The sequence below is a fragment of the Temnothorax nylanderi genome, unplaced genomic scaffold (genome assembly GCF_030848795.1).
Source record: "Temnothorax nylanderi isolate EJ_2023f unplaced genomic scaffold, tnyl_v1.0 TNYL_tig0355_pilon, whole genome shotgun sequence".
Lineage (NCBI taxonomy): Eukaryota > Metazoa > Arthropoda > Insecta > Hymenoptera > Formicidae > Temnothorax > Temnothorax nylanderi.
Window position 1 is genome coordinate 142,462 of NW_027249417.1, and position 14,117 is coordinate 156,578.

General features: G+C 38.9%; 2 protein-coding genes across 2 annotated transcripts in view; both read left to right on the forward strand.

Moving 5' to 3' along the window:
* LOC139781699 (uncharacterized) overlaps nt 1–14,117 on the forward strand; it is a 36,682-nt gene that overhangs the window by 12,554 nt on the left and 10,011 nt on the right. The gene's annotated exons all lie outside the window — the stretch shown is intronic.
* LOC139781698 (uncharacterized) lies at nt 54–11,779 on the forward strand. Its single transcript, XM_071720579.1, has 2 exons — nt 54–4,212; nt 4,318–11,779. Exon 1 carries the CDS (start codon nt 288–290, stop codon nt 2,586–2,588), a length of 2,301 nt encoding a protein of 766 aa, XP_071576680.1. The 5' UTR covers nt 54–287; the 3' UTR covers nt 2,589–4,212; nt 4,318–11,779.

Here is a 14,117-nt window from a genome sequence, read left to right on the forward strand (position 1 = left end):
CTTTATCCAAATAATTCAGGAGTGATTGGATAGGAAAAAAATTTTAGACAATATATGTCTGCCAACTATACGTTTAATTGATTTTAATTAATTTTCAATTATTGTATGGTTTTCCAAAAAGCTCTTTCCAAATTTCTTCAAATAATTTTTAAACGATTGGAAAAGATAATTATAAATAATTATAAATAATAAATAATTACAATAAGAAGATCTGCAAAGCAAGACAACAGCTAATCCTACTACTTCGTTGCAGACGACATGACGTTTTACCACCACACATCATACACATGCGTTCCAACATCACCTTTAGAAGTAACAGCGTAAAACATAAATTCAATAGTTTCAGTCAGCGGTATAAAAAATCAATTTTAAATCTTGAAATTAAAGACATTAATTATCACCTATCGTATTTAAAATCAGAAATTGCGTATATTAGTGATCGGTTACGCTCCCACTTACCAGAAAAAACGTTAACAGACTTTTTTGATGTCAATGAGCACAAACTAACGAATTTTAATCTTAAACAAAAAAACTTGTCGATTAACAAATTCAACAGAACGTTCACGAGATATAATACATGCAGTTCGTTTTTCAACAACGACAGAACAAAGTGGCTGGTTAACATTAGTAAGAAGTCAATTCCGGCCAATGTTTCGAGGTTTTTGAGTCTTGGCGATAGGTTCGGCTTACCCATCAACAATAGTGATGCGAAGGATCGACTACGTACCACGCTAGATATTGTAAAGAACTTTGAAACCAATTGTTATAAATTGCCGGAAAACATGGTGAGTGGTGTGCGGAACTCAGTCGCGGAATCGTTGAAGGTTTTCCTTAGCAAATCTAGACACTTGGACTATATCGATCGTCACATTTTAAATGAGTTCAAAAACTGTAAAGCATTTCTTAAGAATAACGATGATATTTTTGTCACGAGAGCGGACAAAGGCCAGATTACAGTAGTTATGGACAAAATTGAGTATATCGGTCGAATGTCTGATGTACTCAATGATGAATCTACCTACAAAAAATTAATAAAAGATCCTATAAAACAATTGACACATAAACTTAATCAATTGGTAAAATCGTGGCTTGACAACGATATCATTGATAAACCGACATACTATCGTTTGAAATGCACGAATGGCAACCTCCCAAGGTGTTACGGGTTACCAAAGGTTCACAAAGCCGGGTTTCCTCTCAGAGTTATTGTCTCCGCGGTCGGCAACCCAATGTATAACATAGCCAGTTTTCTAAATTCTATTTTACACAAATACACACACAGATCTAAGTCTTACATAAAGGACAGTTGGACATTCGTTAAGATGATTAAGGAGTCAAGCATCAGCAACGATCAAATTATGATCTCACTGGACGTAGCGTCACTTTTTACAAACATCCCAAAAGAGCTAGTCCTTGAAGCTATTGAAAAGAGATGGCATGAAATCTCACCGAATACAAAGTTCACTTTACCCCAGTTCCTTCATGCCATTAATCTCGTGCTTGGTTCCACTAGCTTTTGTTTCAATGGTAATTTTTACGAACAACCCTTTGGTAGCCCGATGGGTTCTCCTCTGTCACCGATTATCGCAGATCTGGTGATGGACGACTTGGAGACTCACTGCTTGAGCTCGTTTGATTTTGTGATCTCTATTTTTTGTCGATATGTTGACGATATCTTCGCCATAATACCTAGAGCAAAACTTAATGACGTACTACGCGCGTTTAATAATTACCATCCACGATTAAAATTCACACACGAAACGGAAATAAATAATTCGATCCCGTTTCTCGACACAGTCGTCATTAGGGAGGGATGTCACCTTTTCACAGATTGGTACAGGAAGCCTACGTTTTCGAGCCGTTATATTAATTTCTTCTCTAATCATCCAATACAGTACAAAATTAATACAATAACCAGCCTAATAGACCGAGCGATTTTATTGTCGGACAATCGTTTCCATGCAGCCAATATCAATATAGTTAAAGAAATTCTATTAAACAACTCTTTTCCCATAGAAATTATCGACAAAAGAATTAATGCTAGGCTCAAAACACTCAAGAATACGGTTGAGAGAGTAGACGCAACGCGGAACGAGTTTGATGCGCGACATTGCATTACAGTACCATATGTGAAGGGTGTAAGCGAGGATATCCGACGCATTTTTGATACAGTCCACCTCGATACTATTTATACCATCCCGAAAAAACTCGAGGGTATCATAAAAAGTGGAAAGGATAAACTAGACAAGGATAATGAGACCGAACTTGTTTATAAGATGGATTGTAGTGATTGTGATGCAATATATATAGGGCAGACAAAACGGCATCTAATAACACGCGTAAAGGAGCATCAAAAAGATATCAAAAAGCATGACAGCAATCACTCGGTTGTGAGTAAGCACCGTGTGTCGTGTGGTCACAATTTTAAATGGGCAGAAACCGACATCATCCATAAAGAGAAAAACACTAAAAAGAGAGAGATTGCTGACAAAATGTTTTTGATTAAAAAACATTCTAACACGATTAATTTAAAAAAGGACACGGAAAACTTAAATCCTATATACGACAAAGTAATCTCATCGCTGTAAATATCACGTGAATATCACATGTTTTTATCAACAACCTCTAACGTACATTGCTAGGTGAGAAAAACAATTAGTACGCCTTTCAATTCCGACATGTGAACACGCGTCGATTGTCGCTCCACGATGTCTTGCTCCGATATTCTACTGTGGGCACTAAAGACAGCATTTCACCACTGCGGTCGCACTCTTCTTATAAAACACGGTCTTTGGTTTCACCGACGCATACATGTAAAATATTTCTGCCTTTTTTCTTTTCTGTAATTTACATACTTTTATATTTCACACTGACTATTGGTTTTCCAGCGATTAATTTTATATTTCGGCAAAAATTTTCGTAAATGTGGATGTAAGAATTCAGTAGGGGAGACCGGGGCTAAACCGCCAACGGGGTTGAACCGCCAAATCAAATATCTCGGAACCTGTATATTGTGCGAACTCGCTATTAACATTGTAAACGCTGCTTATGGTACCCATGTGACCAACGGAGTTTCGGCAGGTTACCTGCCGTGTTATGATTTTTACGAGGGCAAACGTGTTTTCGGAAGGTGAAAGTTACATTTTCTGCGCGTGGAAATTTTTTAATATCTGCAATAATATTTGCTTTCTAAATCTCGAGGTACGTGATTATAAAGAGTAATGCATGCTGAACACGAATCCAGTGTAGTTTTTTCATTATCGTTGATGTCTAATATTTCGTGGGCGATCAAACCTGAAACTTATGTTTGGGGCTTATCCGCCAGTAAGCACCCGGGGCTGGTCCGCCAGTCTCGTCACTGTGGCGCACCGGGCGCACGACTTCAGCTCACGGCGATTTCAGGTTAGGTTTCCCTCGAGCGTGATTCTGTCTTCCCTTGCACGTGCGTCAGTTTGTGTAGGAGGGAAATGGTACGCACGTATCGTCGCAAAACGGGTGTTTTGGCCGACCGAAAAGATGGCGGACCGTTGTTTTCGAGATCGCTCACGCTCACGGCACGTCGGCGAGGTACGGCGAGGCACGGCACGGCTCTGAGATCCCGCGATTTTCGCGCGAGAGTTGACATGCCGCGCGCGCGGTAGATCGTCCCGACTCCCGGCCGCGGTAAATCGTCGTTGTTGGTCGTTGTGTCAGTGACAGTCGCGCGTGCAACCGCATCGTCCAGCGTTCGCCGCATCGTCTCGGCGTCATTGTCGCCGCCGTTGTAGTGGTGGTGGTGTCGGTGGTGGTCATCGTCGTCGTCGGTGTCGTCGTCGTCGTGGTGGTCATCGTCGTCGTCGTCGTCGTTGTCGTCGTCGTGGTGGTCGTGGCCGTCGTCGTCGTGGTGGTCGTGGCCGTTGTCGTCGTGGTGGTCATGGCCGTCGTCGTCGTCGTCGTCGGCGCGTCGAGGAATCGGCGCGAGGACGCCGTCGAGTCGGTAAAATGGTCGCGCTCCACCGCGAGCTTTTCTAACCCCCCTGTCGCTATTTATCGCTCCCCGCGAGAAACGCGGCTTGGTTAGGTTGCTCGAGGGTCCGCGCTGATCCTATGGCACCGGAACGCCGTCACGCGTATTCCCCGTGGTTGCCCGCGTTGACAATGTGACGTGCCGTTGGGGAGTTTACGATTTGGTTAACCTCTGTATTCACGTGCCTAAATTGTTTTATGGAATAGGTAAAACAATTATTTTTTAATAATGTTTTGCATAAAAATTTTAAATAAATTTTTATATTTTTCTCTTAAAAAACAATTATTAAAATGTATCCTATTATTTTTCAGGATTAGATGTACGTATATGTATTGAAAATGCAGTGTGGCGGATTAGCCCCGGGGGGGTGGAGGTTCAACCCCGGCATTTTTGAGATTTCAATTTTTCCACCGTTGTCGTTTTTGCTCTATACCGGTTAAACAAAGCAACATAGATAAAAATTTCCTATATAAATTTTGTAGCTAAAGGTTCACTCTTTACAGTGGTATACCACATTTAACTAAAATTATTTATTTTCTTGTTAAAAATCGGCACCGAAAAAAAACTGGCGGTTTAGCCCCGGTCTCCCCTACGGTTAGTACAATCTAGGGAATTCTCTGCGCTACCAAAGCGCTTTCAATGAGCGCATTGGCCTAATTTACATCGATCTTTTGATACGCGTATCGAATAGTATATTTGAGCTGGTCAGCCAATAATTAAACTAATTTATTAGTTATTTACTATTTAATACGCGTATCAAGTGATTGATGTAAACTAGGTCATTGATTAAATCGGAACGACTTTTTATGTTGTCTACGCGCTTCATGCGTAACTCGAAACGGACCCATAGAAATCCCAGAACTCAGCTAACTTCAGGTGGAGGGCATTATTGACGCCAACTGTACATATCTGTATTTGTATTTTATCAAAATTGGACTTGGGCAATATACTAAAATTAAGCCATGTTTTTTTCTAAGTCCCGAGAACATAGAAAAACTTAAGAGGGGATTCTAGTGTAACCGGGCGAAAAATGATTTTTTGGATTTTTTAAACAGAAAACTATAAGTAATATTAGATATTTTTTTGTGCTGTAAATCATTTTTTGCATATGGATCTGTTGTGCGATTCTGTAACTCGTTATGCGTCGTTACCCAGCGAGAAATGACCCATCGAATCGACGTCTAATTGACGTCGAAAACGTATATCGAAAAGTAATTGAAATATTCATCGATTTCGATTGATTTATGGCACAACTTTCGATGACTTTTCGACTCAGAATAAATCGATTTCGACTCAATATTGATTATTATTTCCTCACTGCAGATATGGGCTGATTCACCGTCTCCGATTAACATAATCCTCCGATTAAACTCTTCGGCTCTTTCTAAGGAGGGGAGATCCATAGACTTGCAAGTTGCGAGGAGAAGACGGATGAATTGATGATTATTTTGGTTATTTAAAAATGGTTATATTGGTTGATGATTATATTGGTAATTTAAAAATGGGAGAATATCTCTTGGAGATTGAGGAAAGGTTTCCTCAATGTATTTGACTAAATAAGAGGCTTTACTAGAGTATAATCCGCAATTAAATATTACATGGTTAATATTTTGCATTGGGTTGCCGCAAGGGCAGCGTTTGGCTGATGACAAAGAACGAGACGTCTGTCGTAGCGTGGACATAAAGTAAAGCATACATAGAAAAACGTAAGACGTAAAAGACTATACAATATATAGCCTTTCGCGACTTACGTTTTTCTCTACCTTATTTTAGCCTATTAACAGCCTTTCGAAGTTCCGATCACGGACTTATATCCAACTGCAGCACTGCTGTTTGGCGCCGTCGCGTCGGCGCTCAACGAAATATTCAAGTCGTTGCTCGGTTGCTGGATTGTTTGCGCACGCGCAGCAAATGGCGGCTCATACATATAACGCAAGTAATAAAAAGCTGTGTTCAGCAAAGAAAACTACTTTGCAATTGTTGTAAAATTTGTGAATGTGATTGGTGTAGGGGAGACCGGGGCCTAACCGTCAGTTTTTTTTCGGTGCCGATTTTTAATAAGAAAATAAATAATTTTAGTTAAATGTGGTATACCACTGTAAAGAGTGAACCTTTAGCTACAAAATTTATATGGGAAATTTTTATCTACGTCGCTTTGTTTAACGGGTATAGAGCAAAAACGACAACGGTGGAAAAATTGAAATCTCAAAAATGCCGGGGTTTAACCGTCACACTGCATTTTCAATACATATACGTACATCTAATCCTGAAAAATGATAGGATACATCTTAATAATTGTTTTTTAAGAGAAAAATATAAAAATTTATTCAAAATTTTTATGCGAAACATTATTAAAAAATAGTTACGAGGGTTCCTCTTTCCGCAGAAGCCACTCGCCCGACTTGTTTCACTCCTCGACGTCCGATGACTCTATTCGGTGTCTGAACGGTTGTAATTCCCGTCTCATCCATATTCCATATGCAGTGAGCCTGGAAATGCCCGAGAATGCCTTGAAAATGCACCCGGACTGCTCACTGACGGATTAACCCCAAACACAAGTTTCAGGTTTGATCGCCCACGAAATATTAGACATCAACGATAATGAAAAAACTACACTGGATTCGTGTTCAGCATGCATTACTCTTTATAATCACGTACCTCGAGATTTGGAGAGCAAATATTATTGCAGATATTAAAAAATTTCCACGCGCAGAAAATGTAACTTTTACCTTCCGAAAACACGTTTGCCCTCGTAAAAATCATAACACGGCAGGTAACCTGCCGAAACTCCGTTGGTCACATGGGTACCATAAGCAGCGTTTACAATGTTAATAGCGAGTTCGCACAATATACAGGTTCCGAGATATTTGATTTGACGGTTCAACCCCGGCGACGGTTAGGCCCCGGTCTCCCCTATGCTTTTAATTTTGGCCGAAACTAAGAGTAATACACCAATCAAATTTACGAATTTTACAACTGCAGTTGCAAAGCAGCTTTCTGTGCTGAACACAATTATAATTAGTATAATGCCTGTAGGTGCCTATATATAAAAACTTTTTTACTTTCTGTCTTTAATATTTATTTTTAATTATTTAATTTTTTTATTTAATTTAATTATTTAATTTTTAATAAGTCCAATTATTAATATTTATTTTATAATTAAACTTATTTTTTATTTTGATAAATGTAAATACAAATATCTTATTAATATTTAATATTAATAATTTAATTAAATTGCTTAATTTAACTTCTTGTTTAATAATGAGCGGGTGTAGTACTGAAAATGTACCTATTATATAATATTTTAATTTTCAAAATTGTCAAATTACAAATAGGAATTTTGTTGTGACTTTTACAGTTATAAAGTAACAATTTAATGGAAATGGAAGCCTAAAAAAATTAATATTGTAACGCAATTATTATAATGCTCAAATTATAAAATATTTACATTATCCATGTCTGCCAATACAATATAATTTTTTATTCATATTGCATTCTATATAATGGCAATGTTATTATATATTGGACAGGCAAATCAAAATAGCTTCGAATCGATATCAAAATGATGAAATATCGATGTCTTAACAGAAAATACATAATTTGCCTGTTTACAGTCTGGCGCGATGAATGTATGTCACAAATATATATATATATATTCTCTTCTTTTAAAAAATGTCATAAAGCACAAACGTCGAAATAAACTTCAAACGAGCATTATTTCGATATGATGTAATATCGATGATTTCGACATCAATTAGACGTTGATTCAATGGGTCATTTCTTGCTGGGTATGTGCTCATAACGACAGTTGCGCAGCTTTTTTATCATATAGTATACCTGCGCAACTGTCATTATGAGCACATAAGGACAGTATACTGAATCGCACTACTGGGGTGGGAAACGTGTTGTTACATCGCTACTGTTTATGAGCGATGTCATGCAGGAAGGTTTAAGCTGGTTTATGTAGGCCGTAACCGTTGATTTAACCAGTTTACTGGTGGACCCGAAATCAACGTTTTGTGCCAAAACTGGTGAGAGTGAATAATTTTGTATTTTACATGGAAACTTATCTATAAGGGTTTTTTGGTCGTTGGGTCGCTTATAGTGACGATTATGAAGAATAGAGTTAAGGAGGCCGAACTATATGTATCGGACATGCGACGAAAACCGAGGCCCGGTAATGGTACCTGTAGATACCTATGGATGACATTGCAATCATAAGATACCCGATGGTTTGAGGAGGAGGAGAGCACGGAAGGAGAGATTGCAGGCTGGGGACGTGTACGCGCGTGTATACATGTGAGTGTATCGTGAGTGTGTACCGCGTACGTGCGAGTCCCGTGCGACGAAAGCGCAACCTTGCGGAGCATTAGTAAACTGCTACTTGGCTCGGCATTCAGTCGCATTTTTCGACAATTTCTCCATGCCAGTTCGGCCTTCTTATCTCTATTCTTCATGGTGACGACCCAGGGTCAACATTTTAAAATTTGAAATGGCGGATCCAATATGGCGGCTTCTAATGGCTAATTTTGATATTCCATTATGGAAATGTATCACACTCGGTATGTTTTTTCTGATCGGATAACGGATTGGTTCAAGACATTCAAAGGACAATGTTAAAAAACCGATTTTTTGCCGCTCGGGGAAATGGGTAAAATCTATTCCATACGTTTTCCACACATAAATACAAACCAAAAATACACCTAAGGCTGCCCGGAACCCTGGGGAAAACTTTTGGTAAGCTGTTTGACTTGCTAAATAAGGTGTTGAAACGGGACCACTTTTCAGTTTTTAACGTTGATCGAAAGGCACTGAATTGAGAATCTTACCGAGTTTTCACGACTTTGAATAATCTGTGATGATGAATGGAAGGTGTTTATGGTCAGTTCTGAGCTTTAGAGCTTATCATGTTCCCCGTAAAGGTGGTGTGATTGTGATGAAATGGTCAAAAACTTTGGGGAATCCTACTTCTTAAGTGACATTAACGATCTTTGACGTGATCTTTCGACATTATTGACATGGTGATAATGGTGAGTATGACATACACTATTGGATGTCCTATTTGTAGGGAAAAAATCTGTAGGAGGCGCGCGCACAGGGATCAGGTTCCCCGCCACGTCCATGTCGTTGATCCTGGGTAGTGCCGACCGCGGGGATTGAATATTTAAGCATAGCTTATAAGCATAGCTCATTAAGTCCTAGCTTGAGGTTACTAGCTCTCAGCTTCTGAATTCTGAGGTCAGCACTGTTCCTCCGAACGCCATTTGACTGTTTTTTCCGCAAAAAGATGATTAGCCTGAAATTTCGACGGGGAACATGATAAACTCTAAAGTTTAAAACTGACCATAAACACCTTCCATTTATCATCACAGATTATTCAAAGCCGTGAGAACTCGGGAAGAATCTCAATTCAGTGCTTTTCGATCAACGTTAAAAACTGTGGTCCCATTTCAATATCTTATTTAGCAAGCTTACCAAAAGTTTTCCCCAGGATTCTGGGTGGTTTTAGGTGCATTTTTGATTTGTATTTATGTGTGGAAAACGTATGGAATAGATTTTATCCATTGCCCCGAGTGGCAAAAAATCGGCTTTTTTTTTAACATTGTCCCTTGTTGTTTCATTTGTAGTAGGGGAGACCGGGACGAAGTCGTCACCGGGGCGGAGTCGTCATTGCAATTATCTCGAAATCTGTATGTTGTGTGAACTCGCCATTAATACTGTAAACGCGACTTATGGTGCCCACGTGACCAACGGAGTTTACTGAGGTTATGTGTCATGTTGTGATTCTTATCGAGGCAAACGTGTTTTTGGAGGTTAAAAGTAAAATTTTTTGCGCGTCGAAAATTTGTAATATCTTAAATATTATTGTGTCTCCGAATCTCAAAGCAAGTGATTCTAAAGAGTAATGCATGCTGAACACGAATCCAGTGAAGTTTTTTTATTTTCATTGATTTCTAATATTTTATGAGTGACCAAACTTGAAACTTGTGTCCGGGGCGAAGTTGTCACTAAGCCCTATCATGGAGGCTTCTGGCGAAAATCAAAGTCAAAGAAGCACCAGTGGTCGGATTCCGGCGAGGACTTGGATAATATGTGCTGCGTGTGCTCAGAGATGACAGAACAGAGCTGACGAGAAACGTGCAAGCGTAGGGCACATAAGTGTTTGCGCTTTTCTTGTAATTATTTTCTGCCATCGTGTTTTTAATTAATGTTTCCATTTTTTTATTTAAAAATAATTAATAAAATAATAATAAGAGAAATAGGATCATAACAATATACAATCAATTAGAATCAAAAGCCATGCGATCCAAGCCTAGGTCTTTGACGGCCTTATGTTAGTTTCTGTATATATATATATATATATATATATATGTTATATACATATAATTTTTCCAACAAACTGCGCGCCGATTATTTGTCGGACTTTAAAACACAGTTATTGTTAGAATTAAAACTCTTCCCTCCCCGGAATTAAATCGACTCGATTTAATTATCTAAAAACTGTAAAGAATTTTATTGCGAAAAAATATTTTTCGGTTATTGCGATAAATATTACCACATGCCTCGGTGGTCGAATTGGTACGACGCCCTACACGGAATGAGGGAGGTTCCAGGTTCGAACCCTGGCTGAGGTAATATTTTTTCGCAATAAAATTCTTTACAGTTTTTAGATAATTAAATCGAGTCGATTTAATTCCGGGGAGGGAAGGGTTTTAATTCTAACAATAACTGTGTTTTAAAGTCCGACAAATAATCGGCGCGCAGTTTGTTGGAAAAATTATATGTATATATATATATATATATATATATATATAGATATATAGATATATATATATACAGAAACTAACATAAGGCCGTCAAAGACCTAGGCTTGGATCGCATGGCTTTTGATTCTAATTGAATTAATAAAATGTATCCTATCATTTTTCATGATCGGAATTATGAATTTTCATTCAGTCCGAGAATGGAGTGACGACTCCGCCCCGGCAATTTTGACATTTCAATTTTTGCACCTATGTCGTTTTCATTCTATTGCAGTTGAACAAAGCGACGTAGACAAAAAATGTCCTTATAAATTTTGTAGCCAAGGGTTCACTCTTTACAACGGTATACCACATTTTACTAAAATTATTTGTTTTGTTAAAAATTGGCACCGATAAAATAGTGACGATTTCGCCCCGGTCTCCCCTATGTACTGGTATAATGTCTTTTGAATTGTTTATTACGGATCCACGGTCATATTTTCTCTAAAGTCAGTTCTAAATATTTTTAGATATTGTTTGATACATAATTTACAATAAAATTTCTGTTGAAAAACGTTGAAAATCAATATTCTTCAAAGGACTTGGTTAGCGTAGCGAGTGAGAGGTGTATGCGTGTGCGAGCTGCGAGAAGGGAAGGAGAGAGTTCAGAGCGAGTTAGGAAGCGCGGTAGATGTTAGAGCGATAAAAAGGTAGGAAGAACCACTTAGGATAAAGCAAAACTGGAAACATTAGGTTTACATGAATGAGAGCGTAAAAGGACAGGTGTTTTGAAAGGAGGTTAGGTGAGCGGAGACGAAGGCTTAGCACGGCGCTGGCGAACGTTCATAAAGTCAGAGATTCTGGCTCGTTGAGTATAGAGTAGGCAGCGACATCAGCCGGCAGCCAGTGATAAGTAATAGGTTTTAGTATGTCCGAACAGACCGAAGGTAGAAAGAAGAGTGAGAAGGATGAGAGAGAGAAGGAGTTGGAGAAGGATAAGGATAAAAGCTCGGATCTACCAACCACAGAAGAGAGGGAAAAAGAAATTTACGCCACACCGATAGCAGTAAAGAAAGGAAAAGGTAGGACCTCTAAGGAAGATTTAAAAGGGAGAGAGAGATCATTCTCAACTAGTATTTTAGAATATATGAGGGGCGATAATAGTATGGACGGCGACTTAGCTAAGATAAAAAGGAAGAGAGAGGAGAAGGAGCAGATGATCGCCGAGATCTTTAAGAGGAGTAATAAAGTAGATAGTACGCCTCCAGATATGAGAAAATTGAAAGATGGAGAAGGAGCGACAATAAAAAAGAAAGAAGAAAATGAGACGCAGTTTGCATTAGAGAAAAAAGAAGAGGATGGATCTGTCACTTCAATCTTGAGAGAAATTAGAAATGAGATGAGGGACCTGAGGGACGAGATGAGAGAGGATGAGCGTCTTAGAAGAGGGATGGAGAAAAAAGAAGAAAGAATAGAGGAAAGGATGGATAAGCTAGAAGGGAGACTATCGAAGATCGAACGAAGGAGTGAAAACATAACGGAAGAGGCAACCGGCGGCAAAATGGAGGAGATTGTGGGAAAGGTGTCGGAGATGGTCAGGAAGAGAGAAAGAAATATGAAGGAAAGGAAGGAAAAAAAAATAATCTAGTGATCAGAGGATTACATAAAGAGGAAAACAAGAGCTTAATGGACACAGCGGAGACGTTTCTTGAGAGGGAGTTTGGTGCAAATGTGGGAGTAAAGAAGATGCGGTCAACAGGCAGAGAAGGAAGAGAGATAGTAATGGTTGAAATGGACTGCTGGGAATCGAAGGAGAATATCATGAAGGAGAAGAAGAAGCTGGGAAGTAAGAGAATTTTCATTAATCACAACCTGACCTTTGAGGACAGAGAAGTGCAAGGACGGATAAAAGAACGGGCATGGAAAGAGAAAACAGAAGGAAAATGGGTGAAAATAGGTTATAGAAAGCTAGAGATACAAGGTAGGAAGTATGTATGGAGCGAGGAAGAAAATAAGCTAATGGAAAAGAAAAATTTATAAAGGGAAGCCAAGCAGTGGAGGCGTGTAGAGATGGGGTGGTGGCGGACGTAGGTAACGTAGATAATGTAGGTAATGAGGAAGAGGGAGAAAGGGAGAGAGATAACCGTCGTAAGGGAAGAGGAAAGATTGAAATACTCTTTTGGAATGTGGCAGGATTAGTAAACAAAGATAGAGATTTCTGGAGATATATTAGGGAATTCGATTTTGTAAGTTTAAGCGAAACATGGGTAGACGCAGAAAAATGGGATAATATTAAAAGTTTACTGCCGAACACACACGAATGGGTGTGCAGTCATGCAAAGAAAATAAAAAAGAAAGGCAGAGCGATAGGAGGTTTTGTATTGGGAAGAAGAAAGAGTTGGGGGGAATTAGGATCAATAATGATTAAAAATGAGGAAGGTTTAATACTGTCGGAAATTTTGGCGGACGGTGAAAGAATTAACATTATTTCGGTCTACAATAAGGATAATTGGAGTAGGGTGGAGGAGACAACAGAGAGATGGTTAGGAAAGAAGGATAGAGAGCATATTATAATAGGAGATTTTAATATAAGAACAGGGGAATTAGGAGGGGGAGAAGAAGTAAAGACAAAATAATAGGGACAGGGGATAGGAACTTAATAGATTTTATACAGAGTAAAGGATGGTACTTACTAAACGGCACAACGAACGACGACTGGAACGGCGAATATACTTTTGTAGGAGCGAGAGGAAATACGGTGATAGACTATATGATAGTTTGCGAGAGAATGTATCATAGAATAGACAAATTCGAGGTAGGTGCGAGGGTGGATTCAGACCACGTGTCTGTCTGTGCGACAATTGAGGATAAAGAAAGGAGAGAGGAAGAAGAAGAGGTGACTAACGTAGACGGCGTAAAGTCAACAGAAGGAAGATGGAGGATTCGTTGGGATAAGGAGGCAATAAGGAGATATAAGGAGAAAACGAACAAGAATATATTTGTTGAGACATAGCAAGAAGAAACTATAGAGGAAAAATGGACAAATTTTAAAAAGATGGTACATGAGGCTATGGTAAAGAAAAGGGTAAATACGACGAGGAAAGAGATGGGCCACAAAGATTGGTGGGACAAGGAATGTACAAGGAAGAAAAGGAGCGTGAAAAGATTTTATAAGAAATGGAGAGTGGGAAAATTAGATAGAGGAAGATATCTAGAAGAAAGAAGAAACCTGAAGACCCTACTCGAACAGAAGAGGAAGGAGAAGAGGGTAATGGAAGAAGAAGAACTAAAGAATATAAAGAACGGAGCTAAAGTATGGAAATTTATAAACAAAAAAAGAAGGAAAAAGGTAAGGAAAATAAATAACA